Source organism: Cynocephalus volans, chromosome 3 (genome assembly GCF_027409185.1).
Source record: "Cynocephalus volans isolate mCynVol1 chromosome 3, mCynVol1.pri, whole genome shotgun sequence".
Lineage (NCBI taxonomy): Eukaryota > Metazoa > Chordata > Mammalia > Dermoptera > Cynocephalidae > Cynocephalus > Cynocephalus volans.
Window position 1 is genome coordinate 7,083,731 of NC_084462.1, and position 25,974 is coordinate 7,109,704.

At 46.9% G+C, this 25,974-nt stretch overlaps 1 protein-coding gene across 2 annotated transcripts; it reads left to right on the forward strand.

Annotated features, from left to right (window-relative positions):
- Positions 1-4,456: 4,456 nt before the first annotated feature.
- Positions 4,457-23,228, forward strand: CACNG6 (calcium voltage-gated channel auxiliary subunit gamma 6). Of its 2 annotated transcripts, XM_063091359.1 has the most exons (4): positions 4,457-5,702; positions 9,509-9,583; positions 12,023-12,160; positions 22,768-23,228. In XM_063091359.1, exons 1-4 carry the CDS (start codon positions 5,369-5,371, stop codon positions 23,004-23,006), a joined length of 786 nt encoding a protein of 261 aa, XP_062947429.1. In that variant the 5' UTR covers positions 4,457-5,368; the 3' UTR covers positions 23,007-23,228. The 2 variants fall into 2 exon arrangements, with proteins under 2 accessions (XP_062947429.1, XP_062947430.1); XM_063091360.1 differs by lacking the exon at positions 9,509-9,583.
- Positions 23,229-25,974: the final 2,746 nt, after the last annotated feature.

A 25,974-nucleotide genomic window follows, 5' to 3' on the forward strand; every position in this document is an offset into this window, starting at 1 on the left:
AGTTTCAGGCAGAGATGCTGGAAAATGTAGGGAAAGCAATACAAGTTATTGAGACAGAAAAGAGCTTAGTGTGGGGAGAATGATAAATGGAGAGAAGAGACACAGGGAGAGGTGGAGTTAAAAAAGACAAATGTGGTGATGGGGGTTTCTTCAGTGGAGGAGGGGAACAGAACTGGAGAGGGCATAGTGGATTCTACAGTTGGAAGACCAAACAGCAAGAAAGAGATGGAGGGTGAGGAGGAGGAAGAGGGGAGGTGGGGGCAGGGCAGAAGAGACCAAAGCTAGGTGAGTCACAGAGACATAGAGAGAAAGTCAAAGACACAGGAAGGTGATCCAGAGAGGAGAGAAAAAGGGGCAGGAGGGAGAGACTGACAAAAAGATGCACAAATCAAAGGAGAGAAGTCTCAGAGCTACCCACACAAAAACCCCCTCAGAGATAGAGAAGTCACCACAGAGAAAGATTCAGAGATATGCACAGAAAGAAATGTGGATACTTAGAAGAAAGTATAGCATAGAGGAATGATCCTCTATGATTTGTTGGGGTTTTCTGTTTGTTTTTCAGTATTCGAGAAATATTTTTAAGTGCTGACCTGTTCTAAACACAGTGTAGACTCAAGGAATGTGGTGATGAACAAACGGATAAGATCCCACTCTCTTGGAACGCACAGGAGGGACAAACAATAAGACTATTTCAGTGCCCAAAAAGTGCTTTAAAAATGAAGAAGAATGTGGTAATAGAATGACAGAGAAGGGGAACTTTAGATAAGGTACTTCGAGAAAACCTCACTGCAGAGGTAACATTTGAACTGAGACATGGATTGTGAAAAGGAAAGGGAGCTGAGAAAATCTGGGAGACAAGCATTTTGGCCTTCAAAGGCAGCACAAAAGCCCTGAGGAGTAACAGGTTTTTGAGAAGGCTTGTGGGGTGGGCAGCGTAAAGTAGGTGGGGCAAACTGGGGATGAAGTCAGACACACAGAGTGGGTGCCAATCATGTAGGGCCTTGTAGCCCTGGGAAGAAATTTGAATTTTATTTAGGTCTGATGGGAGGCCGTTGGAGTGTTTTGAGCACAGGCATGCCATGCTTATATTTTTATTTAAGCAAAACAATAACAATCACATTGTTGTGCTAAGAACAGATGTCAGGAGTCAAAAGTGGAAGCAAGGAATTAGGGGGCTGTAGTCCTCATCCAGTTGAGGCTGACGGTGGCCCTGACCAAGGTGGAGTCAGTGGTGATGGAGGAAAATGGAAAATCGGGCATGTAATTTTGGAGGCAGAGCCTACAGGGGTGGCGTATTGGATGTCATGCGGGGGAGGGGGCGATGAGAAACCAAGACAAGGGGAAGAGGGGAATTCTCTGAATTAGGCTTGTACATCTTGGGTGGGTGCTGCTGTGTATTGCCAGGGAAGGGGAAACCGAGGTAAGGAAACAGGATTTGGATAAGAGAAACCAAGCGTTCTCTTTTGGATATGTCAAGTTGGAGAAATCCAAGTCGGGGTATCAAGTAGCCAGTTGGATACATGAGACTGGAGGTTGGGAGAGAGGTCATGGCTGGAAAGATATTCTTTTAAAACATCAGCATATAGGAAGTATTTAAAGCCATAGGACTGGATGAGGTGACCTAGGTGGTGAATGTGAACAGAGAAGTGATCCTGGCCAGAGCCTTGGGGTCATCTACATTGGTGGGGGGGAGAAGGATATAGCAAAGGGAGCAGAGAGGAGTGACCGTGAGGTAGGCAGAAAGCAGGAGAGTCACGGAGGGTAAAAGCACAGAAGAGAAGGAGATGGCCAGCTGTGCTGAATGCTGCTGAGAATTGGAGAAAGATCCAGAGAGTAGAGCAACCATTACGTTTGATACAATGGACGTGATTGATGGTATTAAGAGATCATTTCAGTGCATGGGTGGGGGATGGAAGCCCTGCTGGAGTGGAAGGGAGAGAGAACATGTGGGGGTTGGGGTAGACTAAGGGAAAGGGAATCCAGGCAAAAAAAAAATTTTTTTCCATCAGCAAATGACCCAGAAAGGAAGGGGAGACATGCAGACAGGAAAATGGAAGACAGAAAAATACACCATGAAATTAGAGAGCTGTTATAGCAGGCAGGATTGAGAAAGATGGGGACACCCAGGGCCAGGAGGGGAAGATGAATTCAGAGGGCAGGGAAGAGGTGAGGCTGTAAGATGTGGCTCTGGTGGATCTCCTTGCCTGGCCTGCACTGCCCAGCTATCTTGCTGTTGCCAGCACCAGGTATTTTCTGGTATTCCCCCTCTGGATCTTCTTAAGACCTGGGAAGATCCAGTGAGGTGAAGGGAAGGAGCAGGTTTGCTTCATTTTCAGACATGAAAATTCATTCAGTCCTCAGAAGTATTTCCTGAGGACTTCCAAGTGCTGGGCCTTGCAATCTCAGAGTTGCATCTGCCTCTGTCTCTGCCCTTGCTGGGGAAACAGGTGGCACAATTAGAATATAGAGGGAGGTGTGCTCTGATGGGCAGGCAGACATTGAATAAATGCAGCAGGCACCTTCCTTAGCTTGGGAGAGAATGTCTGTGTCATCATCTCACTTCATCAGGTCATTCATTGATTCATTCATTCATTCATTCAAGTCACCTCATGCACTTTTTTCCCCCTCTTTTTTGGTGGCTGGTCGGTATGGAGATCTGAACCCATGATCTTGGCGGTTATCAGCACCAAGCTCTAACCAACTGCACTAACCGGCCAGTCCTAATGCACATTTTAAAAAGCCACCTGTGTACCTGGCCTTGTACTGGGTAGTGCTCAGGATGCAAGATAAATCCCTTCTGTACCTGGCCCCTGCCCCCGTCTTGTGTGACAGCTGGACACAGACAATCACATCCCAGGGCAATGCGGGCCCAGCAGAAGAGGCCAGAGCAGGGGTGGACAGAGAAGGCCAGGGTGATCCTGATCCCTGGTCAGGTCGGGTACCAGGCCTGCCTGGAGCAGCCAACCTTGGGTGAAGAAGGAGTTGGTGAAAGGTGGGTCCCACCTGGGCGGTCCACAGAAGGGCTGAGCAAGGGGGTGAGGGGTTGAAGATCAGGCCCTGCTGCCATGCCACACGGCTGTCACTCGTCACTGCCCCTGGGGGAGCTGAAACTGCATGGAAGGTCCCCCAGGGGTGCCCTGTCTAATAAACTCGATGAAGAGGACTGCTACTTTGGTTCCAGTGCCTGGACACCTGGCCCCTCCATGAGGCCTGCCCTTTCTACGTCCTGGGGAGCTGAAAACCCCAACCAAGTAATCAGCCCTTCCATCCATAAAGACTCAGTGATGCGGCCCCAGTATTGTCCTGTCCCAGGCCCAAGAGTTTGGTCCCCCAAACCCCTCTTCCAGCATTCCAGACCTCCAGTCCTCTCCTCTCTCCAACCCAGAAACTTAAGTCTCTGGGCACCTCCTCCCTCAGACCCAGGAGTCCAGGTCCCCAGATCCTCCTCCTTCAGACTCAAGAGTCCAGGCCCCCAGGTCCTCCTACCTCAGACCCAGGCCCCTCCTCTTTCAGGACCTTTGAGTCCAGGCTCTCTGCTAACTTCCGCCTCAGACGCAGAAGCTTGAGTCCTCGGCCCCCTCCTCCCTCAGACACCAAAACCCCAGCCCCCTCCTTCTTCAAGACCCGGGAGACCCGACTCCTAGGTCCCTGTTCCCTCAGATCCAAGATTCTGGGTCCCCAGGCCCCCTTCCCCTAATATGCATCAGTTCAGGTCCCGAAGCTTCTCCTCCTTCAGGGACCCAAGACTCCAGGCCCCGACTCTTACCTCCCTCAGACCCAGGGGTTCTGCCTCCCAGCCCCCTCTCCCTCGACAATCCAGCAAGTCAGGTTCCCAGCCCGGCCTACTGCGGACCAGAAGTCCAGGTTCGGTGCCCTGCCCCCTCTCCCGCCACTCCGGAATTTCTGGAGCTCGGACTCAGCCCCCACTCGAGCTCCTTAAGGAAATGAAAGTCCCTCCAGGCTCCAGCCCCTTCAAGACCCGGCCCCCAGCCCCTCCCCCCGGGGCAGCCTCCCTCCTCCCCCCTCGTCCCCTTAAAATACCCGGGGTCCCCATGGCAACAGGCGCTGGGCGACAGGTGCAGGTATTATTTACGGGTCGAGCCCGAAATAGCCCCGGAGGGTGCGGGGGTGGGCGGAGGGGGCCGAGGCCGGGAGAGCGCGGAGCGGCCGGGGCCGGCGGGCGGAGCGGGCGTCGGCTGCAGAGCCGGACGGGTGGGACGCTTCGCTGAGCTGGGGCCGGCGGCCGAGGCAGGAGAGCGAGCGGGGCCCGACCCGGGAGACGGGGTGGGCGGCCCGGGGGGGGGTGGTGGAGCCGGGCCTGGAGCTGAGCCTGGAGCGGTCCCGGCTGGGCAGGCCCTGGGAGCCCGGGGACGGGAGGGCGGAGTGATCCCAAAGAGACTCGGGGTCCCTGCCGGGCTCCAGCCGTCCTTAGGACCCCGAGGGTGCTGTGTCCCCATCTCTGAGCTTCCGTGCGGACCACAGCCCCTGGGCCTGGGCCCCGGTGGAGACCCCGGTCTCCCTCCGGAGCCTCCGTGTCTGGACTCCGCTGCCTCCCAGCCGCCGATCCTCTTTCTCAGCCTCCGTACAGACCTTCCCCGATCTTTTCTCTGAGTGGCTGGGGAGACCTCCATCTTTCCCCCCCGAATTCCTGCGGGTGTCCAGTCCTTCTCCTCTGAACCCCAGCCGGGACTGTTCAGCTCCTACGAATGCTGGGCAATCCCACGGCCTCTCTCGAGACTCACACAGAGTTCCGGCCTCGTCTTCTGCGCTCCCCTGGGGACACGGTTTTTCCTTTTCTGAACCCCAGAGGATACACTCTTCTCAAACTCTGAGCCCTGCGGAACCCCGGCCACATCTCCTCTTACGCGCACAGGGGGTGTCCGCTCCCCTTCCTGGGAACCCCGACCTCGGAGCCCTCGTGGGTGCTCAGGTCCCTTTCCTCCGGGAACGCAGTGTTCCCTTCGTGACTCTTCCCGGTGGAGACCCCGGAGCAGCCCCTCCGAGCTTCCTCGGGGACGCGGTTTTCCTTCCTCTGGCGCCCTCAGGCGCCCCGCGCGCGCATGCAGGTCCTGTCTCGGAGCCGCGGGGCGATCTCGCTTTCCCTCTGGGTGCGACGTGCTTTGCTGCGTTCTTGTGGCTCTCTGAACCTCGGGGGCTTTCCCAGCCTGGGGATCTCGTTGTTTCTCTGCTCAGCCCCAGAGGCCAGGTTTCAGGGCGGACTCGGATCTCAAAGAATCTAGTGAACACTGAGCCCCTCACCCGCTTTACGACCCCAGACGGCTCCCCACTCGGCCTCCCGCTCGCTCTTCAAGACCCCTCCTCAGCCCTGCCTCCTTTGCACCTGCCCCGGACCCCACCGGCCATAAGGATGATGATGTGGTCCAACTTCTTCATGCAAGAGGAGGACCGGCGGCGGGCGGCCGTGGGCCTGCGGAGGGCTCGCGGGCAGCAGCGGTCCGGGCTGACGCCGGAGCGTCAGGGGAAGATCAAGCTGGCGCTGCTGGTGGCCACCGTGGGCGCCACGCTGTCAGTGCTGTCCGTGGGCACCGAGTTCTGGGTGGAACTCAACACCTACAAGGCCAACGGCAGTGCCGTGTGCGACGCTGCCCACATGGGGCTGTGGAAGGTGTGCACCAAGAGACTGTGGCAGGCCGACGTGCCGGCGGGCAGAGAGACCTGCGGCCCCGCGGAGCTGCCCGGAGGTGAGAGGCTGCCGCCCTGAGTCTAGTGTCCCACAGGCAGGAGGGGAGGCCCCAGACACAGCCTGTGTCCCCAGAGAGACTCTGAACCCCAAGGGGAGAGATTGCACCCCAGAAAGAACCTGTGCCCTGGTCAGCTTGTGCTTCCAGAAAGAGATAGATAGAGTGGGAGAGACAAAGAGCATCCCAGCCATAGCCTGTGTCTAACTGGCTCACTTCCTGAGAACCTGTGCCTTAGAGCTTGTCTTCCAGCTACAGCATGTACCCCAAGACCAGCCTGTGCTCCCGGAGGGAGTCTATGCCCCTAAGGGGAGTCTGTTCCTCAGAGCAGCCTCTGCCCCCACACCAGCATGTACTCCCAGACCAGCCTGTATCTTTACACCAGCATGTACCCCTAAACCATCTTGTACCCGTAAGACCAGCCTGTGCCTCCAGATCATCCTATGACCCCCAAAGCTCCTGCCCCCAACACAGCCAATGTTTCTAGGCATTACTGGGTCCCCAGGCCAGTCTGTACTCCCAGAGAGAGCCTGTGTTCCTAGAGAAACTTTGTGTCTCCACACACAGTCTGTCCCCAGACCCTGTCCGTGGTTCCAGATGCGTTTAGTGCCCTTAAACAGCCTGCGCCCTCCCCAGAAAGCTTGCATCCTCCAGAAACACTTGCACCCCTGAGACAGCCTGTGCCCTCTGTGCTTGTGCCCACAGATAACCTGTGCCCCTAGAGAGACAGTCTGGGTTGCTGGTGGCAGTTTGCTCTTCCCGACCTGGAGACAGTCTGTACTCCCATCCGGTGAGCTCTAAGGAGACAGACCGCTTTGATGCCCACCCCAAAGTAGAGTCTATGCGTGTTTCCCACCTACTGGTTCCACCAAACAGAGCTCTCAACAGACACCTCCCAGCGTCCCAGGGAGCACCTCATACATCCCGGGAGATGTTCTTCATTTTCTGTCCTCACCTCTGAATGCCCAGATTGGACATTCCAACCCTTCTCATTTTCTCTTCAGGCAACTCACACTCCTCGCTTTCTCACAGAGTGGTTCTTTCACCCCTGGCTGTGCCAGAGAGCTATCCCATATGTCTCACTCTCTGGCAGGACATGCCATGCCCTCTACTTATACCACTGGGACATTCTCTACTCCTTGGGACCGGGATATGATCTCACTCTACCTCTTCTGACTCAAGGAAAATATCTAACACCCCTCAGAGTCCATTCAGGACTCGAGCGCATTTGTTTGATCACCCATACAAGATCTCTGACACTCTTACTCTCCAAAGGACGTCCTGTAATCTCAGTGCCCCTCATAGTATATCTCCTATTCCTCTGGGCTCCAGATGGGGTTTCCTTCGTTCTTCACTTCTCCAGATGTTCTATCTTACATCCATAGGATGTCCCAAGCCTTTGATAGCAAGATGGGATGCTCCAGTAATAAAAATATTAGATGCTTATGTGGTACTTAGGCTCTGTTCTAAGGACTTCACATGCATGAACTCCTTAATCGTCATACCCACCCCGTAAGTAGCTATTATAACCCCCATTCTACAGAAGACAAAAATGAGCAGGAAATTTTAGTGGGTCAATCTGTGCATCCAGGCAGTTTATATGAGATTTGAAACATACTTTGCTCGGTTCCTAACACCTACACTATATCGCATCTCATTAGTCCATAAAAATGTTCCAAAGGTCCTTGCACCAAAAGGGATGTCCCATCCCACCTCACTGCATAAGATGGGGTCCCTCACATCCCTTGCTGCTCTCTGTATTGTTCAAAAGGTCTTCAACCACCTTACAGGGCCTTAGCCATCATCCCGCAATCCCAGCCCCTCAGAGGATGACTCATACATAATCCTCATTATCTCAGAGAAATATCCCACACTTCCCACTGCCCATAGAAGACATCCCATACCCCCTTGGCTGCGAGGGGAATGACCCACACCCTGTGTTTTTCCAAATGGTATATGCTATATCCATTGGGAGTCAAGAGGCAGGATGTTCTAAATTTTAAGTAGCTAAAATGGGATGCTAGACACTCCAGACTGTTCCAGAAGGGACTTCACAGTTCCCTCATGGATGTCGACCATGTTTCTCCCACCGACTGTTACGAAGAACATCCTCACCCTCTTCCCTGTGACATTGAGCATTCTTTACCTCTTGCTGCTTAGGGTAAGAACTCGCACCTGCCACTACTCCTGACCTGACCTCACTCCCTTCTCCTTCCCTAGTTCCACACCACTTCACCTGACTCCCCGGTTTATCTCTTGTTCCTTCACATTTTTCTTCTATTTAGAAAGTTCCTTTTCTGCTTCTCCAGACTGCCTGGCCCCTTTCCTATTTCCTTTACCTCTATTATTCTGTACCTCTCTTCTCCCTTTCTGTCCCTCAGTTTCCCCATCTGTAGAATAAGAGAGTAGGTTAGACTAGGTGAATTCAAAAGGATGTAATGGCTCTAAAATTCAGTTTAGAAAATGCCTTAAAAAAAAAAAGTTTAAAGTTTTGGACCTCAACTACACAAAGTTGAGTGAATCATACTCCTCAGTTTATGTCACAAGACCGTTATTAGCCTTTGCAAGATCCTTCCTGTGCTTTGTTTTACATTCTTCTTCTTCTTTTTTAAAAAATTTCTTCCTAACTCATCTCTTTAATGTGTTTGGTATACGCTCACGGATATGTATTTTGACTTGGAAAAAATATATTGTTAGTTTATATACATATGTGTTTTGCACAAATTATATCATGCTATAGGTTTCGACTTTTTGAATTTATTTATTTATTTAATTATTTAATTCAACACCGTGTATCTTGATCTCTCTATCTTGCTTTATGCTATTCTGGTGCTTGGCTACCATGTGCTGCAGAGATTTCCATAGGGAGCATCTGTCACATTTACTTGTCTGTTTTTCTAGAGACGGACACCTAGGTTGATTCCGACTCCGTGCTATTTGTAAACAATGCTGCAGTGAACACCCATATCTATGTTCCTGTGTGTGTGGGGGTGTGGGGGTGTGTTTTTTCTGGATATATACCTAGAAGTAAAATTGTTGGATAATAGGGCCAAAAGGCACTTCATTTCATAAAGTATGTCAGGGAGCTTTCCAAAAAGACTAGTACCAGTTTATACTTCCAGCTGTTTCCTCTTATCCTCCAGCACTTGATATTACTCTTTTAATATTTGCCCATCTAATTGATCAGAAGTGGTACCTCCCTGCTGATGTAAGTTGCATTTCTCTGATCCCTGGTGAGGTGAAGCATCTCTTCATGCACTTGCAAGTTACCCCAGCTTCCTCTTCTGTCAATTACTATTCATATCCTTTGCCCGTTTTTCAACTGTGTTATCTCTCTCCTTGCTAATCTGCAGGAACTATTTGTGTATTCTAGATGGGAATCCTTTCTGAGACAGGAATCCTTTCTGAGTCTTTTAGCCTTCTGTTACCTGTTTCTTGGGGTCCTTTGTTGAATAAAGTGATTATCCATTTCTAATCCCATTTAACACTCAACAAACCCACACAAAGGAGCCAGAAAAGAGATTACTATCTCATTTAATAGAGGAAGAATCAGAGGCCCGGAGAGGTTAATGGCCCACTCGAAACCACAGATCTGAACCTCTAAGCTGTGGGTTGGAATCCCAGCTGCTGGATGGCTGTGTGATAGTAGGTGGCTTATATGTTTACGAGTGTCATTTTTGTCCTACGTATATCAAGGATCTTAAGGTCCTATTTTTAGGCTCCTGTTAGCTATGTTAAGTGTCCAACTGTGAGCTTACACAAGGAACCTCATGTCATCACCTCCCCTTTTCTCTCTCCTGCTCCCACAGAAGCAAACTGCACCTACTTTAAATTTTTCACCACGGGGGAGAATGCATGCATCTTCCAGAGAACCACAAAGAAAGGTGAGAACTTTTCACCCCATAGTGGTAGAGGAGTGGGGAGATATTCTGGCCGTGATAGGGGAGATCTGGATAGCATTGTTCTGCCTTCTGCTCTATCCCAGGATGGGTTCAGCTTCTATAATCTGTGGATGTCCCGTTTTGGGAGAGTGGTGGCAGTAGAATTCATGGTAGGGGCGTGGTTCTCCAGAGCCCTCCTTTGCCTGGTGCTCCCTCTCCTAGCTTTGCCTACGCCACATGCTGCATAACTTTGGGCAAATCACAGCCTCCCTCTGTAGATACCACTTTAACATCTCACAAACATGAACCTGTCACATGGTAAGCACAGAGCCAGTGTTGCATTTATACAGTGTCCAGTCTTTGCCATAACTTTGCAGGCAGGGACTTTATTGTTATCTTCCAGGTGAGAAAAATGGAAGTCCAGAAATGGTTAAATTTATTTTTCCCAGAAAGTGGCAGAGGTATCATCCAAACTCAGATAAGTCTGACTCTAAAGCAGCGCTCTCCTATAGAAAATGTTCTGTGAAAATGGGAATGTTTTATGTTTATTCTGATCCATATGGTAGCCACTGGCCACAGGTGGTTACTGAGCACCTGCAATGTGGCTGGTGGGATGGAGAAACTGAGTTTTTAATTTTGTTTAATTTAAATTAATTTAAAATTAAAAGGACACATATGGCTAGTGGCTACTGTGCTGGACAATGCAACACTGGAGACTTTCCCCTTTCTACTGTAACCATAGCCTCTCGGTCACCCCAGTGCCTCGATGTCTCCACCAGTAAAGGAATTGTGATCATGTCATGAATCTTATCTGGTCTTTGTAAGGATTTATTGAGGTGATGGAGCTAAAACATACACTGTACACAGAAGGTCTTCAATAAATGGTGGTTCCTTACCTTCTCCATGCCTTTCTCTCTTACCTCTGGAATAGTGAGATAATCCTGGTGCACATGTATGGAACACCTGCCATGTGCCAAGCATGACACTGGGAACTTTACATAGGTGATTTCTAATCCTCACAACAGCCTAGTCAGATAGGGATTTTTTTTTTTTAAAGATGACTGGTAAGGGGATCTTAACCCTTGACTTGGTGTTGTCAGCACCATGTTCTCCCAAGTGAGCCACAGGCCGGCCCCAGATAAGGGATTTTGATCCTGATTTTCCAGAGGAGGAAACCGAGGCTGGGAGGGGTTCGGAGACTTTACCAGAATCTTCCTGCTAGGAAGTACCTAGGGAGAATTCTGACTTGGGTCATTCCACTATAACATACCACTTTCTTCATTGTCTCCCACACACCCAGCTGCCTGAGTTTCCTCACCTGTAAACAAATAATGACAAGATCAAAAGTATCAATTGGCAATTCCCATCTCCTTCTAATCCTGATTCTGTACCCTCTTTATTCTGTGACCTTAGGCAAATAACTGACCCTCTCCGAGTCTTAGTTCCTTCAGCAGTATGGGGCTTATTTCACTCAGCGTAAGTTTCTCCAAGCTCATCCATGTTGTTGCGAACGGGAGAATTTCATTCTTTTTTATGGAAAACTAGTATTCCATGGTGCATATATACCACATTTCCTTATCCAATTGTCCATCGATGGACATTTAGGTTGGTTCCATATCTTGGCTGTTGTGAACAGAGCTGCGATGCACAAGTATCCCTTCTACATGATGATTTCCATTCCTTTAGGTATATACCCAGAAGTGGGATTGCTGGATCTTATGGAGGATCTATCGGTAGTTGTTTGAGAAATGTCCATACTGTTTTCCATAGTGGTTGTACTAATTTACAGCCCAACCAACAGTGTAGGCGTGTTCCCTTCTCTCCACATCCTCGCCACTATTTGTTATTCTCCATCTTTTTGAACTAAGCAAAGCACAGAGGGAAAAATGCCACATGTGCTCACTCATAAGTGGGAGCTAAGAGAGAAAGAAGGAAGGAAAGAAAGACCACAGTGGTGCATTGGACTTGCAGAGGGAGAGAACAAACCGAGGGATACAAAGTGGGGTGGGGGAGACAGGGATGGGGCGGGAGGTCGGGGATAACTGGGGGGATAATTGGGTGGGGGACACAGGGTATAATCACAATTTGTGGTAATGGGCATGCTGCCAGTATGGATCTGGCCATCACATCTTGGGCACAAGTGGTGACAATCAGCTTTGTACCCCATGAATATTCATAACCAATTAAAAAAAAACCCCAGAAAACCAGTATGAGAGCACTTCAAAAAGTCTGTGGAAAAGAAAATTAAGATACCATGAATCTTTCCATGAACTTTCAGAAGTACCCTCATATAAGTAAAATGTTAGACTCAATAATCTTCCACTTGAAAATTCTTCTCTAGTCCCAAATCTTCCATCTTCCTGGTTCTGGGTCCCTATAATGCAACCCTCCCCACTCTCTATATCCTGTGTTCTCTGCTTCTTCTCTCTCCCCTCCTCACAGAGGTAAATCTGGCAGCTGCGGTGATAGCAGTGCTGGGCCTGGCAGTCATGGCCTTGGGGTGCCTCTGTGTCATCATGGTGCTCAGTAAAGGTGCAGAGTTCCTGCTCCGTGTGGGAGCCATCTGCTTTGGCCTCTCAGGTAAGGGTTGAGAGCCTGAAGGCTGAGGACATTTCATGCTGGGAGGATCTCCAAGCACTGTTGCATGTTGGGAGGTGGGTGGTGGTTCCCAAGGGCCATAGTAGGCTCAAAGATGAGAGAATTCCAAGCCCGTTGTTGTTGGCTTAGGACTGGAGGCTCTCCAAACACTGTTTTGCAATCTCCAAGCACTGTTGCATGACAGGAGGTGGGGTCTCTATGCACTGTTGCATACTAGGCATTGGAGAAAGCTCAAAACTATAGAAGTAGCAAAAATGGAAGAGTTTTAAGCCCTGTTGTTGGTTGGGAATTGGAGGTTCTCCAAAAAGTGTTTTAGATTTGGACCTGGAGTCCCCAAGCACTGTTGCATACTGGGAGGTCAGGGAAGCCCAAGGGCTGTCTTAGGCTCAGAGATGGAAGAGGGTTCCAAGTCCTGTCATTGGTCAGGAATTGAAGTGTCTCCAAAACAGTCTTTTTGATTTAAACCTAGGGATTGTTGCAGTCTTGGAGTTGAGGGTCCAAAGTAAGTGCTACATTTTGTGAAATATAGTCCTGAATAATAATAAAAACTTTAATTTATTCTGCATCTAGCTCAAATCCTTACAACAGCTCTGCTACATAGAGATTACTGTTCTTCATTTTACAGATAAGAAAATTGAGGTTCAGAAAAGTTAGATTAATTACTTATGGTAACACAACCAATGATGGCAGAGGTAGGTCCTTAAACTAGGTCTTCATATTCAAAAGCAAGTCTTTTTACTGCACTGCATCGTTGCATTTTGGGAACTATATTCTTGTGGGGTCTTTGTAGTCTGAGTGGAATGAATGCTTAACGGGGGCTCAAGTGGTCTAGGTTCTAGCCTAGGCTGTGCACTAAATCACTGTGAGACCTTAAGGAGATTCCTTTTATTTTCTGGGCCTTGGTTTCCTTACTGGATCAAGTGTTTTCTAAGGTGGATAGGAAAGTCATTAATTATATAAGCTTTATTTCTTTATCCTTTGTGTGTTTATCCAGGAAATGTAAGAGCTGGAGATACAAGATTAAATAAGGCAGACACTGTGTTTGCTCTCCTAGAGCCTAGATTCTGGTGAAAATAGATTGTGACCAATAACTACGCATGTAATCATTCAACTATAATTGCGGTGAGACTAATGATAAAGTATATTAAGGGTTCACACTGTGGTGGTGAGGGCGTGTCAGAGAAAGTCCCCAGGAAAGTGATATTTAAGCTGATAATTGAAGGATAAATGGAAATTATTCAAAGTATGGTGGTGACAATTGTGGCAACAGATTATGGTGGCGGTGGTGATGGTCGTGTTTGTATTGGTGATAGTGCTGGTCATGGTGATGATGGTGATGGTGGTTGTGATTATGGTGGTGGAAATGTTGGTGATGGTGGTGGTAGTAATGTGGTGATGAAATAGCATGAACAAAGGGTCTAAAAGACTTGGCATGTTTGAAGAACAGAATGAAGATCAGAGCATAAAGCAGGACAAGCTTGCACAATTATACATGGTAGCCTTGCTTAATGAGTGAGGTAGAGGCCTGGTGTGAGATGAGGTCAAAGAGACATGATGTGTGTTTGAAGAGCACACATGAATGGAAAATAATAATGACCGCATTCTTAACGGTTCTTTTGGTTCCTTAGAGATCTCCCTAGATAAAAGGGAAAAGTCAGTCATCCCCTGTTCTTTTATTCATTTATTCATTAGTTCATTTAATTTTTTGGTATACATACATATGTACATATATTTATATTATATATACCTACAATATTACCTGTGTGTATATGTAATACTATACAAGTGTACAGGACAGATAAATGCCTGTCACCATGGAGATCGTCATCTAGTTGTGACACAGAAATAATACAAGTAATCCCATAATTACAAACTGCAGTAAGTGCTGTGAAGAAAAAGTAGCATTCTATGAGAGTATGTAGTGAGAACACTTATGAACTGCAGGGCATTAGAGGGGGCCTCTCGGAGGAGGTGACGTTGAAGATGTCAAATCATGGGTAGCCAAGCTAGAAAGCGTTTGGTAAGCTTGAGGTCCTGAAAGAAAGCCAGTGTGACCACAGCATGGAGAGAGACCTGTATACTGGTGCAAGAGATGGCCCAATGAAATCGACAGGGAATCAAAAAGATCTGGATTGGAGTCCCAACTTCTTTTCCTTCCTTCTTTTCCATCCTCTTTCTCTTCCTCCTGCCCTACCTCTGACCGTCTATTTATTCATCTGTTCATCCATCCATTTATTTAACAAGTTTTTTTTTTTTTTTTTAATATCTCGTAAGTGCTAGATGCTCTGCTAGGTACCACTGGGGATAGAATGATGAAGATCAAGATAATCCCTTATTATGGAATTTATAGCTTGGTAGGAATTTACCATAAAAGTGTTTTATGAAAGCTTTGGTCACAAAAATGTTTCAAATTATATAACCAAATTAAAGTGAGGGTGGATTTGATGTTGTAATTACTATGGTTATGTTAAGTATCAGGGACTGGGGCAGGTTGGGCTTTTGGGGTCTCCCTAGGTAAAGGGATGTGTTTAGGATATATTGCTTCTCTCCTATGTATATGTCATAGTGTATATGCCAGGTGTTCCATGTTTTAGAGATATGAGGCAGACAAATTTGCTGCCCTGGTAGATTTATAGTCTAGTGGGGGAGATAGAAATGAGATAAATAGACGATTCTCATATAAATCAATATGTATTGCTAATTACCCGCTGTGATGGGTGCTATAAATGAGAAGTGAACAGTATTAGAAAAATGTGTAACAGGGAGACCCGTTGTAGACTTAGGTGGCAATGATCAGGGAAAGCTTTCCTGGGGAATTGTAATTTAAGCAGAGAGGTGAAGAATGAGTATGTGCAGGGCAGGCTCAGGAAGGGCTTAGCAGAAAATTATTCCAAGCGTAAAGATCTTGAGGCTTGAAAGAGTTTGGGGCATTTAAAGACCTGAAAGAAGTCCCACTTCATATTGCCAAAGGGTGGGACGAGCAACTTGAGAGGAGGCTGAAGAAGCAGGCAGGGGCCAGATCACATGTGTCTTTTTAGGTCATATCAGGAAGTCAGGCTGGATCAGGGAGGAGGAATCATGGCGTGGCTAAGATAGTAGTTTATTGTGTAGACCTGGCTGGGCTCAGACCCGAGCTCCACTCTGTAGGCTTCAGTTTTCCCACCTTAAAGTGAGGATTATAATAATACCTACATCATAAGGTTAAGTAGAAAAGATGAGATATGAAGGCATTTGGTTAGATTCTTGCCACAAAGCTAATGTGTCAAGACCAGGGGTCAGTAAACTATGGCTCATGGACCAAATTCTGCCTGCCACTTGTTTTTGTTCAGCTCATGAGCTAAATGGTTGAGGAAGAAAAATCAAAAGAATACTATTTCGTGCATGTCAAAATTACATGAAATTCAAAATTCAATGTCCATAAATAAAGTTATATTGGACTACAACCACTCCATTTATTAATGTATTGTCTTTGGCTGATTTTGCACTATAGAATCAAGTGGTTGTGACAGAGACTGTACAGCCCAGAAAGCCGTAAATACTTACTATGTGGCCCATAGGCCATAGTTTGCTGACTCCTGGCTTAAACCAAAAATCTAGAAGTCATGCTTGGTTCTTCTGCTGTCTTTATGCCTCATATCCATTCCATCAGTGAATTCTATTGGCACCATCTCCAGAATATATTTTGAACACAAGCACTTCCCTCCATTTTCACCACCACCCTAACCCAAGCCACCACCATATTTTCCTGAGATAATTTCTGTGGCCTCCTAACCATTCTTGGGCTTCTCCTCTTACCCTTCTCAAGTCAATTCTCCACAAAACAGCCAGAGTGATATTTTAAAACCATAAATCAGATCATGGTTCCTCCCCAGATCAAAAGACACCAACAAATTTCTTCTACTAGAATAACATGGCCCCAAAGCCTTATGTGGCCTGGCTCCTGGCCACTGTGTGACTTCATCTCTTACCACTTTCTCTCTCTGCTCTGGTCCCATCAGCCTCTTTGCTGTTCCTGACACTTCAAGCTCGTTTCTTCCTCAGAGCCTCGTGCACTGCTGTCTCCTCACCCTGGAGTATTCTTTCACCAGCTCTTCATATCTCTCGTTTCCTCGTATTATTTAAGTCTCTGATCCAGTATCACCACTTCAGAGAGACCATCGCTGACCACTCTGTCTAATGTAGCCTCATTACTGGCTGGGCCCTTACCCTCCATTATTTTTCTTTGTACAATTGGTCACTACCTGAAATTATATAGTTATGTTTGGATTCATTTAGTGGGGCTGCCATCACAAAGTACCACAGACTAGGTGGCTTAAACAGTGGAAATTTATCTTCTCACAGTTCTGGAGGCTGGAAGTCTGAGACCAAGATGTCCGCAGTGTTGGCCTCTTCTGAGGCCTCTCTTCTTGGCCTCCAGATGTCTGTCCTCACATGGTCTTGCTTTTGTACCTCTGTCCAAATTTCCTCTTCTTACAAAGGCCAGTTGTATTAAATTGGGGTCCACTCTAATGACTTCACTTTAACTTAATTATCTCTTGAAAGCCACTGTCTCCAAATATGGTCAGATTCCAAGGCATTGGGGGTCAGGACCCCAACACATGAACTTTTGGGCAGACATAAGTCAACGCACAGTGTTGTATTTACCCGATTATTATTCATCTTCCCTTCTTGGATGAAATTCCAGGACAGGTACTTTTTTAGTCTCATTTATATATTGCATATATTTTATAATAAGAGCTCAATTAAGATCTTTGGAATAAAAGGAAGAATGCATGAACTCGCAAAGAAATGAAGGGACTGAATGGTGTCTGTTCCTTGTCTAGATGCTTTTCCACCTCCAGTTCCATAATTCTGGGCTGCATGGAGCAAAGAAGAGATCACAAAGTGGCTATTGAACCACAACACACAAGACTCCAGGCTGTATTCTTCAGGCCCCTGATTAAAAGCCACAGGAGAATGGGGTACAGGGAGGAAGAAGGGTTAGGGATTGAGGTTGAAGCCAGACTCCAGCATCTAAATGGAGAGGTAGCTAGGATCTGTGACTCACAGACGGTCATCAGGTGGTCTGCAAGAACTGATTTCCACCCACCTTTGCAATTCCATTTACTATCTTTTTCCCTCATCCCAATTCTGCTCCATCCACATTGACTTTCTTTTCCTCAAACACACTATCTTACCACAGGGCCCTTGCATCAGCTCTTCCTTCTTCTTGGAACAGCCATTGCTTAGTTTTGTGTATGGCTGGCTTTTTTTTTTTCATCCTTCAGGTCTCAGCTCAAATGGCTTTTCCTGATGAAACCATCTAAAGTTCCCATCCCTGAGTGTCACTCTCCTTGATTTTAGTTTCTTTCCAATGTATATCACCCTCTGAAATTATCTTGTCTCCTCATTTGTTTACTTCAGAAATTGCATCCAGCATGGCCAGTACATGTGCTGTTCAGCAGGCAGTGGATAAGGATGCCTGTGAGCCGACATTTAAAGGTTGAGTGAATTTCCATAAAGGTAATAATGATTTAAACAATTCCAGCTATTCTTGAAAAATCGGAAGATCTCCAAGTGAGGTCCCCATTTCTGAAGGGCTGTGGTCGACTGAAGCTCAGCTGTGGCTTCTCTCTGTCCTTGTTGCCAGCATGGCCTGATTCATGTATTTGTATTTCCTCATGGTCCCCTGCAAGCGTCTGAGTTTTGCAAGCCTTGGTTTATTTGTTTACCATGTGCCTCCTCCAAGTGGAATACAAGCTTCATGAGGACAGTGTCTTTGTCTTGTTTCTTACTTTTCTTCTCTTTTGCTATTGTTTTCAAAAACCAAATTGCATTCCAGCCTGACCTGACGGCCTTTCTTTTCATCAGTCTTCAAAAAAAGTGTTCAGGGCCGAGCCCGTGGTGCACTCGGGAGAGTGCGGCGCTGGGAGCGCGGCGACGCTCCTGCCTGCTGCGGGTTCGGATCCTATATAGGAATGACCGGTGCACTCACTGGCTGAGTGCCGGTCACGAAAAAGACAAAAACAAAACAAACAAACAAAAAAAATGTGTTCATAGGGGCTGGCAGGTTAGCTCAGTTGGTTAGAGCACAGTGTTGATAACACCAAGGTCAAGGGATTGTGTCCCCAACTCGGCCAGCCACCAAAAAAAAAAAAAAAAAAAAAGCCTTCATCGAGTCTTAATTTGAATTTTGTGTTTCTTGATTCCTGTGTTTGCTTTCTTTAAAAAATGCGGGAAAATACACCTAATGTAAAATTTACCATTGTAACCATTTTTAAGTGTATAGTTCTGTGGCATTAATTATGTTCCCATTGGCATGCAACCAACACCACCATCCATCTCCAGAACTTTCCATCTTCCCCCATCTGAAGTTCTATCCCTGTTACACACCTGCTCCCTGTTCTTCTCTTCCCTCTGGCCCTTGGCAACCACCGCGCTACTTTCTGTCTCGATGAACTTGTGTCTTGTTCCTTCTTTGTCTCCGGCTTCCAAAATGGTGTCTGCGATATAGAGACAGTCCCCAACTTAGGCTGCTGTTTTTCAACTTTATGATGGTGTGAAAGCGATATGCATTCAGTAGAAACTGTGCTTTGAGTACCCACACAACCGTTCTGTTTTTCACTTGCACTACAAGGTTCGGCAAGACAGAGACAAGGGAGAGAGACACCAGCCAGGTGCTATTTCAGCCGAGAAGCTATATTCCACCAGCGTGGAGGGGAGACCGAGTGAGATGAGCTCCCCCGAACAAAGGAAAGCAGGAGGTGTATAAGACTTTGAGGGTTGTGGCAGAGTAATGGGCAATTTCAAAATCAGTGTTATGCAAGGTGACACAGCCCTTGTGGTCCAATAACATCTGGTCAGTCAGGCTTCTGAAGCATTCCTTCCAGCCCAGCCCAATTGCCTTAAGCTGGCCATGAGGTCTCACATTCCTCCCTTTTGTGTTTGGTTAAAAAAAAGAAAAAGGATGTGAGTTATTATTAGGGAGACCCCTAGACAGGATATATGGATGACGGTCCATTTTCTATAACTTCTTCGTGCTGACAAAAGGGGCGACGAGGGGCTAATGATCTGGGGGTTTTCCTTGTCACAATCCTTGAGGCTGGAAGAGATGATAATGGATATCTCTCATCAGTAGAATCTCAGTTACCTGCTCATGAGTCATTGTCTGGGTGGGCATGTGGAGGAACCAGGAGAATTGCTGTAGAAGTATAGGTCCTATGGACAGGAGAAGGAAGATTATCACAAAGGGAATTAAGATGGGGAGCAAGATGGGTAATAGCCATGAGCTCTTAGATCATCCAATTGGTGGAGTTTTTAGGTTTGTAGCTTTTTCAAGAATATTTTGGATGTTTTCTTGGAGTTTGCCAGAGTGGTTAATGTAGAAACAACAGCTTTCTTTAAGGTATAAGCATGTGCCACCCTCTGCAGCAGGAAGTAGGTCTAAGGCCCTCCTATTCTGTAGGACCACCTCGGCCAGTGAGTCTAGCTGTTGTTGTAGGATTTTTAGGGTTTCCCCAGTTGTTTATAATATATCAGCTATCTGTTTGGACAGTCTGTGCTGTAGCCCAGTTGACATGCCACCCGTGATGGCCCTGGAGCCTCCTGCTAGTCCTGCTGGAAAAATAACCTAAGGGCAGTAAGGGAGCGACTCTTTTATGGAGTTTGCTTCAAGCCCTCATGGGAAAGGGGAGGCTTGTATTATCCTGAGCTACAGTGACGTCAGAGGTGATGTAGCCCAGTGAGCATGTGCCCACCCAGTTGGGAGGTAAGTGAGGTTATCCCTGATGTCCACAAATCCAGGAAACTCCCGGTGCTGGTGGCAAGTAGGCACCGATATTTGCTGAGATGAAATATTGGGGATCTGTTTCCTGGGAGGCATGGGGATCTTGTGGTGCAGTTTGGGCTATTATAGTGCCTGCCATGAAGGAAACTCTGTGCCAAGGATATGAAACCCCTGAGATGCATGGGAGGCCACTAGGTTGTGGGGTTGTGGAATTGATAACCTGTGTAAGCAAAGATCCTCGTTGTTCGAGAAAACGTGGAGTATATTAGGAATTTCGAAAGAGAGTAGGGCATGGGGTGTTTGGTTTAATGAAGTCATTGAGTCAGATGGGAGGCCGCCCATTGCAAAAGTGAGAGTTTCTAGATTTATTTAGATGTGGATATGGGGCAGGAGGATTAGGTCGGGAGGTTAATATATAGTTTTTTATGTATTTTAGCGAGTGTCCATTGCTCCCTATAACTGTTAGTCCTCTTGAGGTGTTATGTAATCTTTATGGAGGAATGTCAGCGATATATGTACATTGAGCTGTGTGCAGCGATCCTACTGGCATAGTGTAGGGACTGGTGTTGTTCTGTCGTATGCACCAGGGAAGGAGAACTTCTCGATAATTGGTGACTTGGGTGAATAAGGCTCCCTTTAAGATCATGGATGTTAATCTAAATGGTTTTTGGACCAAATTTTTGAGTCCTGTTGACTCTCCTGTACTCTGGAGATCTTTCATTATATCTTGAGTAGCCTTAACTCCCCATGGGTTATATTGAATGGTATCTTGGGTGAGATTGGCCCCAGTCTGTCCCCATCCCCACCAGGGAAGTGCTTGAATATACCCCCAACTTTTTTGAGAGGAACAAAACCAGCAAAGGAGTTACAGTGTACTGTCATGGCTGTATTGTTAGCAAGCACCCAGGCTGAATTAAATGGGGCATTGTTAGAAAAAGTTCAAGTGTGTGCTTGATTGGAAAAGAGCATAACGAGGATGACTAGTCTTCTATGTCCAGCTGTTAGGTTATTTGAGTGGGTGAGAAGTCCCTGAAGTCTCCTTGTAGGCAGCAGTAAGTGTGTCCTCAGAGGCTGGGACTTTGGGTGTGTTTGTAAGGAAAGATAGAATTAGATCACAGAAACCCCCTGCAGCTGACATGGACATCAGCCAGGGACAGCTCACGGTTTGGGCGTGTGTTAACTGCAGTAGTCAGGCCTCTGTGGTTCTGGATTCTGACTCCTCTGCGGGTTCTTCAGGTATCTGTGTCAGCCTGATAGAGGTGGGCATGAGAAGCTGAGAATGATACTTCTCAGGATGTCCTGAGAACTTTGAATTGAAGTCTGGTACTGTCTTTAACCTGCAAAAATGAACCCAGGCACTTATGCCTGACAATTTTGTTGTGGTTGGGGTGGTTAGAAGCACCTGAGGTGGGCCTGTCCACTTAGGTTGCAGAAGTTTTGATTTAAGTCTTTCAGGAGAGAGAACACAGTCCCCCAGCTTAATGTTAAGAGGGAGAAAGGGATTGGAATAGGGTTTTGGTAGGTGGGTGTTAGTGTATTCGTGCAGGAGTAGCCAGGTGTGGTTTAGGGCAGGTAAATAGTCTCCCAAGGGGTGAGGATTATAGGGGAAGTTATCCAACAGAAAAGGTCTTCCCTACATGAGTCAAAGGGACTAAGGATTGGGCAGGTGTCAGTTACTCTGCTGCCAGAAGTGGGTGACAGATTTTGGGAAGATGGGTTGGTTCTTTTTAATAGACCGGACTGGAGTGGTTGTTGAATAACTGGCTTGAGTCTCTGGAGTCCCTCTTTACTGACTGGATATTGGGCTTGGTGAGGAAACAGGGAAAGGTTTTTAACTTGTATTTGTAGTGGGGGGGAGGGGTGGTTTAGCGACAGGAATAGTGATATCCCAGACCTTGGGGTTAACTATATCAGGGGTAGGGGGTTAGAGGAGAGAAGCGAGTCTGGGTGGCATAAGAATAGAAGAGGTTCAGGTGGGTTTGGAGTAAAGTATATGGATGCCTGCAACTTGGTGAGGATGTCCCTTTCCAAAATAGGAGTAGGACAATGTGGAATGGCCATAAACTGGTGCATGAGAGGTACTTCAAAAAGAATACAAGGTAGAGGGGAGGTGACCTTTGGTTTGAATGGAATTCCTCCCACCCCTACAACAGAAATGGAGGAATCAAAAGGTTGGCCCGAATATTCTGGAAGCACCGAGTGTGTGTAGTCCCTATATCTAGTAAGAAAGAAATGAGCTTACCTGCTACTGTTACTGCTACCCAGGGTTCAGAAGCGGTGATAGGCGTGGCAGCAGGGATCGTAAACCCCAGGCTCCATCAGTCACAGTCTGCAGTGGCTTGTCTCAGTAGGTCAGATTGCTCCAAACAGGGCTCAGTAGGGGTTTTTGGAGGGACTGGAACTGGTCCAGAGACCCTTTTCCTACAGTCGACTCTCCAAAGCCCCTTCTCACATGAGATATTCCATACATTATTTTAAAATAGGCTTTGTGTTAGATGATTTTGCCCAACTGTAAGCCAATCTAAGTGTTCTGAGCACGTTTAAGGTAGGCCAGGCTTAGCGATGATTTTTGGTAGGTTAGGTGTATTAAATGCATTTTCTATTTAACAATATTTTCAACTTACAATGGTTTTATTGGGATGTAACTCCATCGTAAGTGGAGGAGCAGCTGTAGTAGATGTTTAGTAAATATGTGTTGAATGAATGAGTGGGAAGCTGTTGGGGTGGGTCTCCTAGCATGTAAGGGAGTGCACTGAGGGAGATGCTCAGACCCATGTTGGGGTCTCCAGGGCCCTGAGCATCATGATTTCCTGTCTCCCCACAGGCCTGCTGCTTTTCGTGAGCCTCGAGGTGTTCCGGCATTCCGTGCAAGCCCTGCTCCAGAGAGTCAGCCCTGAGCCTCCCCCGGCCCCACCCCTGACCTACGAATACTCCTGGTCTCTGGGCTGTGGCTTGGGGGCCGGCCTGGTCCTACTGCTGGGGGGAGGCTGCTTTCTGCTGCTCACTATGCCTTCCTGGCCCTGGGGGTCACTCTGTCCCAAGCGGGTGCAACAGGTCACCTAGAGCCACCAGCGTGCTTTACTTAAGCAACTGCCAAACCCTTCTTTTTTCTCCATTGTTCTTCACAAAATCATTTGCTCCATCTTCCAGTGAAACTGTTCTCCCAGCTCCGGGACCCACGTTGTTTCCACAAACCTGCCTTTTTTTCCCTCATCTTTTTCCTCTGTAAATATATTTTTCCTGGCTGAATTTGGGTCAGTTGGGGGTGGGATGGGAAGAGGTTTTTGCCACGACGGTCCCTAGGGAAGGCTGGTGGGGACCTGATGGGGTAATTAGGATGGGGGGTGGGGGGATGAAGTCAGAGGGTCTTGGGAGGGAGTTGGGGGAACCCCTTCGTTTTCCAAGTCTGAACTGATTCACTCGCTGGAGAGACTTCTTAACAATTGATCTGCAGCTCCTCGGGGTAGGGTTGAGGGAAGTGGGGGATGCGGAGGGGGAAATCACTGGGTCTGGCCTCCCTCCGATCTGATTTGGAATTAAAGGTTTGAAAATTTAACAACTGGTTTGGATTCTGTTTGTGATGTGATCATGCGTGCATTCATGTCCTCTCCAGAAACCAGTTACAAGCTACTTATCAGCCCCAGAAATCACATGTAAATGAACCCAGAGCGTGGCAGACAAAGGTGTGAAAAACACAGTGTAGAATGCAGACATTGTCAAGGGTTGAAATGTGTCCCCCCCAAAAAATGTATGCTGAAGTCCTAACCCCCAGTTCCTCAGCATGTGATCTTATTTGGAGATGGGGTCTTTACGGAGGTAATCAAGTTAAAGGGAGGTCATTAGGGTGAGCTCTAATCAAATATGAATGGTGTCCTTGTAAAAAGGAGAAATTTGGACACAGAGACAGGCAAGTATAGAGGAAAGATGACGTGAAGACACAAGAAGAAGATGGCCATCTACAAACCAAGGAGAGAGGCCTAGAATAGATTTCCCTCACAGTCCTCAGAAGGAACCAACCCTTTCGATATTCTTGATACAACAAAATTATAGACACAGAACAGATTAATGGTGGCCAGGAGTTATGAAAAAGGTGGGTTGCAAAGGAAGTGGGTGCAGCTGTAGAAGTACAATAGGAAGAAATATGAGCCTGGCCGGTTAGCTCAGTTGGTTAGAGCCTGTTTATAGCACCAAGGTCAAGGGTTCAGATCCCCATACCTGCAAGCCACCAAAAAAAAAAAAAAAAAAAAAGAAGAAGAAACCTTATTGTGATGGAAATGTTATCTTGACCAACTTTATCTGAAATCCACGTTCCTCTTGTCTGCGCAGCTCAAACATACTTTCTCTTGCCTGGACCATCACCCCACCTCCTCCCTGACCTCCCAGCTCTGGTCTCTCCCTCTCCAGTCTAGCTCCAATATGGACCCCAGGGGGATCTTTTAACCCCATAGTTCTCAATGGGGAGGGACAATTTTACCCCTTAGGGGACATTGGACAATGGCTGGAGACATTTTTGGTTGTTACAACTGGAAGGAGGGATACTACTGGCATCTAGTGCAAAGACAACAGGGCAGAACAGCTCCCACAAAAAAGAATGATCTGGACCCAAATGGCAAAAGTGCCAAAGCTGAGAAATCCTGTTTTGTTTTTTTTTTTCCTGAATTAAACTTTTAATTTTAATTTTAATTTTTTCTGGCTTATTGGGGTGTAACTGACAAAAAGTATATATATTTAAGTTGTACAATGAGATATTTTGATATGTGTATACATTGCAAAAAGATTAAATCAAGCTAATTATCCGTCCCCTCATATACTTACTTTCTGTGATGAGAACATTTAAGATCTACTCTCTCAACAATTTGCAAGTATACATTATTATTAACTGTGGTCACCATGCTGTACAATAGATCTCCCAACCTTATTCCTCTTGTCTAACTGAAACTTTTTACCCTTTGACCAAAATTTCCTTATTTAATTATAAATATAATTATATATTATGTAATTATGTATTACTATATGTTACATATATTATGTCAATATATGATCATGTATTTTGTATCAAGATATTATATCATATTTCTATTATATGATATGAATGTTATAGCATTTATAATATAATTATAAATTGCCCCAGGATTAAAAGGGGCTTCCTCACTGGGGAGATTACTCTGTCATCTAGGAAATGCGGGATCACCCTTTTGTGATTAGCTGAAATTGCATCCTACATCTCAGATTCAGTGGTGCACTCTTGGGTGGGACACATTCTCTTCATTACTTTGTGCTCAGCCTTGTGCTGAGTACACTAAGGAGAGAGAGCTGGGGATGTGCATTCACTCCCTCATTCAACAAGGACAGGGAGTGTTGGGTAACGAGAGCGTAAGCTCTGAAGACAGACTGCTTTGAAACCCTGGCTCCACCATGCTGGAGCAACTTGCTTAGCCTCTCTGTGTCTCCGTTTCTTCATCCCTAAAGACGGCTCATCAGTGGCTGGTTGCAGTACTTACCTCCTCAGGTCACTGCGAGGAGTAAATGTGATGATAATCCCTGCAAAGCTCCTAGAAGATTCCCTGGCACATGGTCATAACTATTTCCATTTTTGCTGTTATTATTTATTGAGTGGCACTTTGGGCCCAGCATACAGTAGAGTAAAAAGGGACCCCTGATGAGCTGACAGTCTGGTAATAGGAACAGATATTAATCACACAATCTCACTAATGAATGTGTAATTATAAACTGAGATAAGTGCTGGGAAAAGAGATCATCAGCAATTTTTTTCTATTTGACTTTGTGCCCAGCCAGTTCAGGGAAGTCCTAAGAGATATCTGCCACGGTGGGTGTGGAGGGGGGAAATCTGATCTTGGGGGAATGACTCTTTGCCCACTGGGGTCTTCACTCTGAAACCTCTTTCCTACCTGGGGTCTGGGTAGGGAAGGGGCAAGGCTTGAGTTGCAAAAGAAAAAGAGCTGGCTGGGCTGGTTGGTCAGCTCAGTTGGTTAGAGCAGCGGTGCTGATAACACCAAGGTCCAGGGTTCAA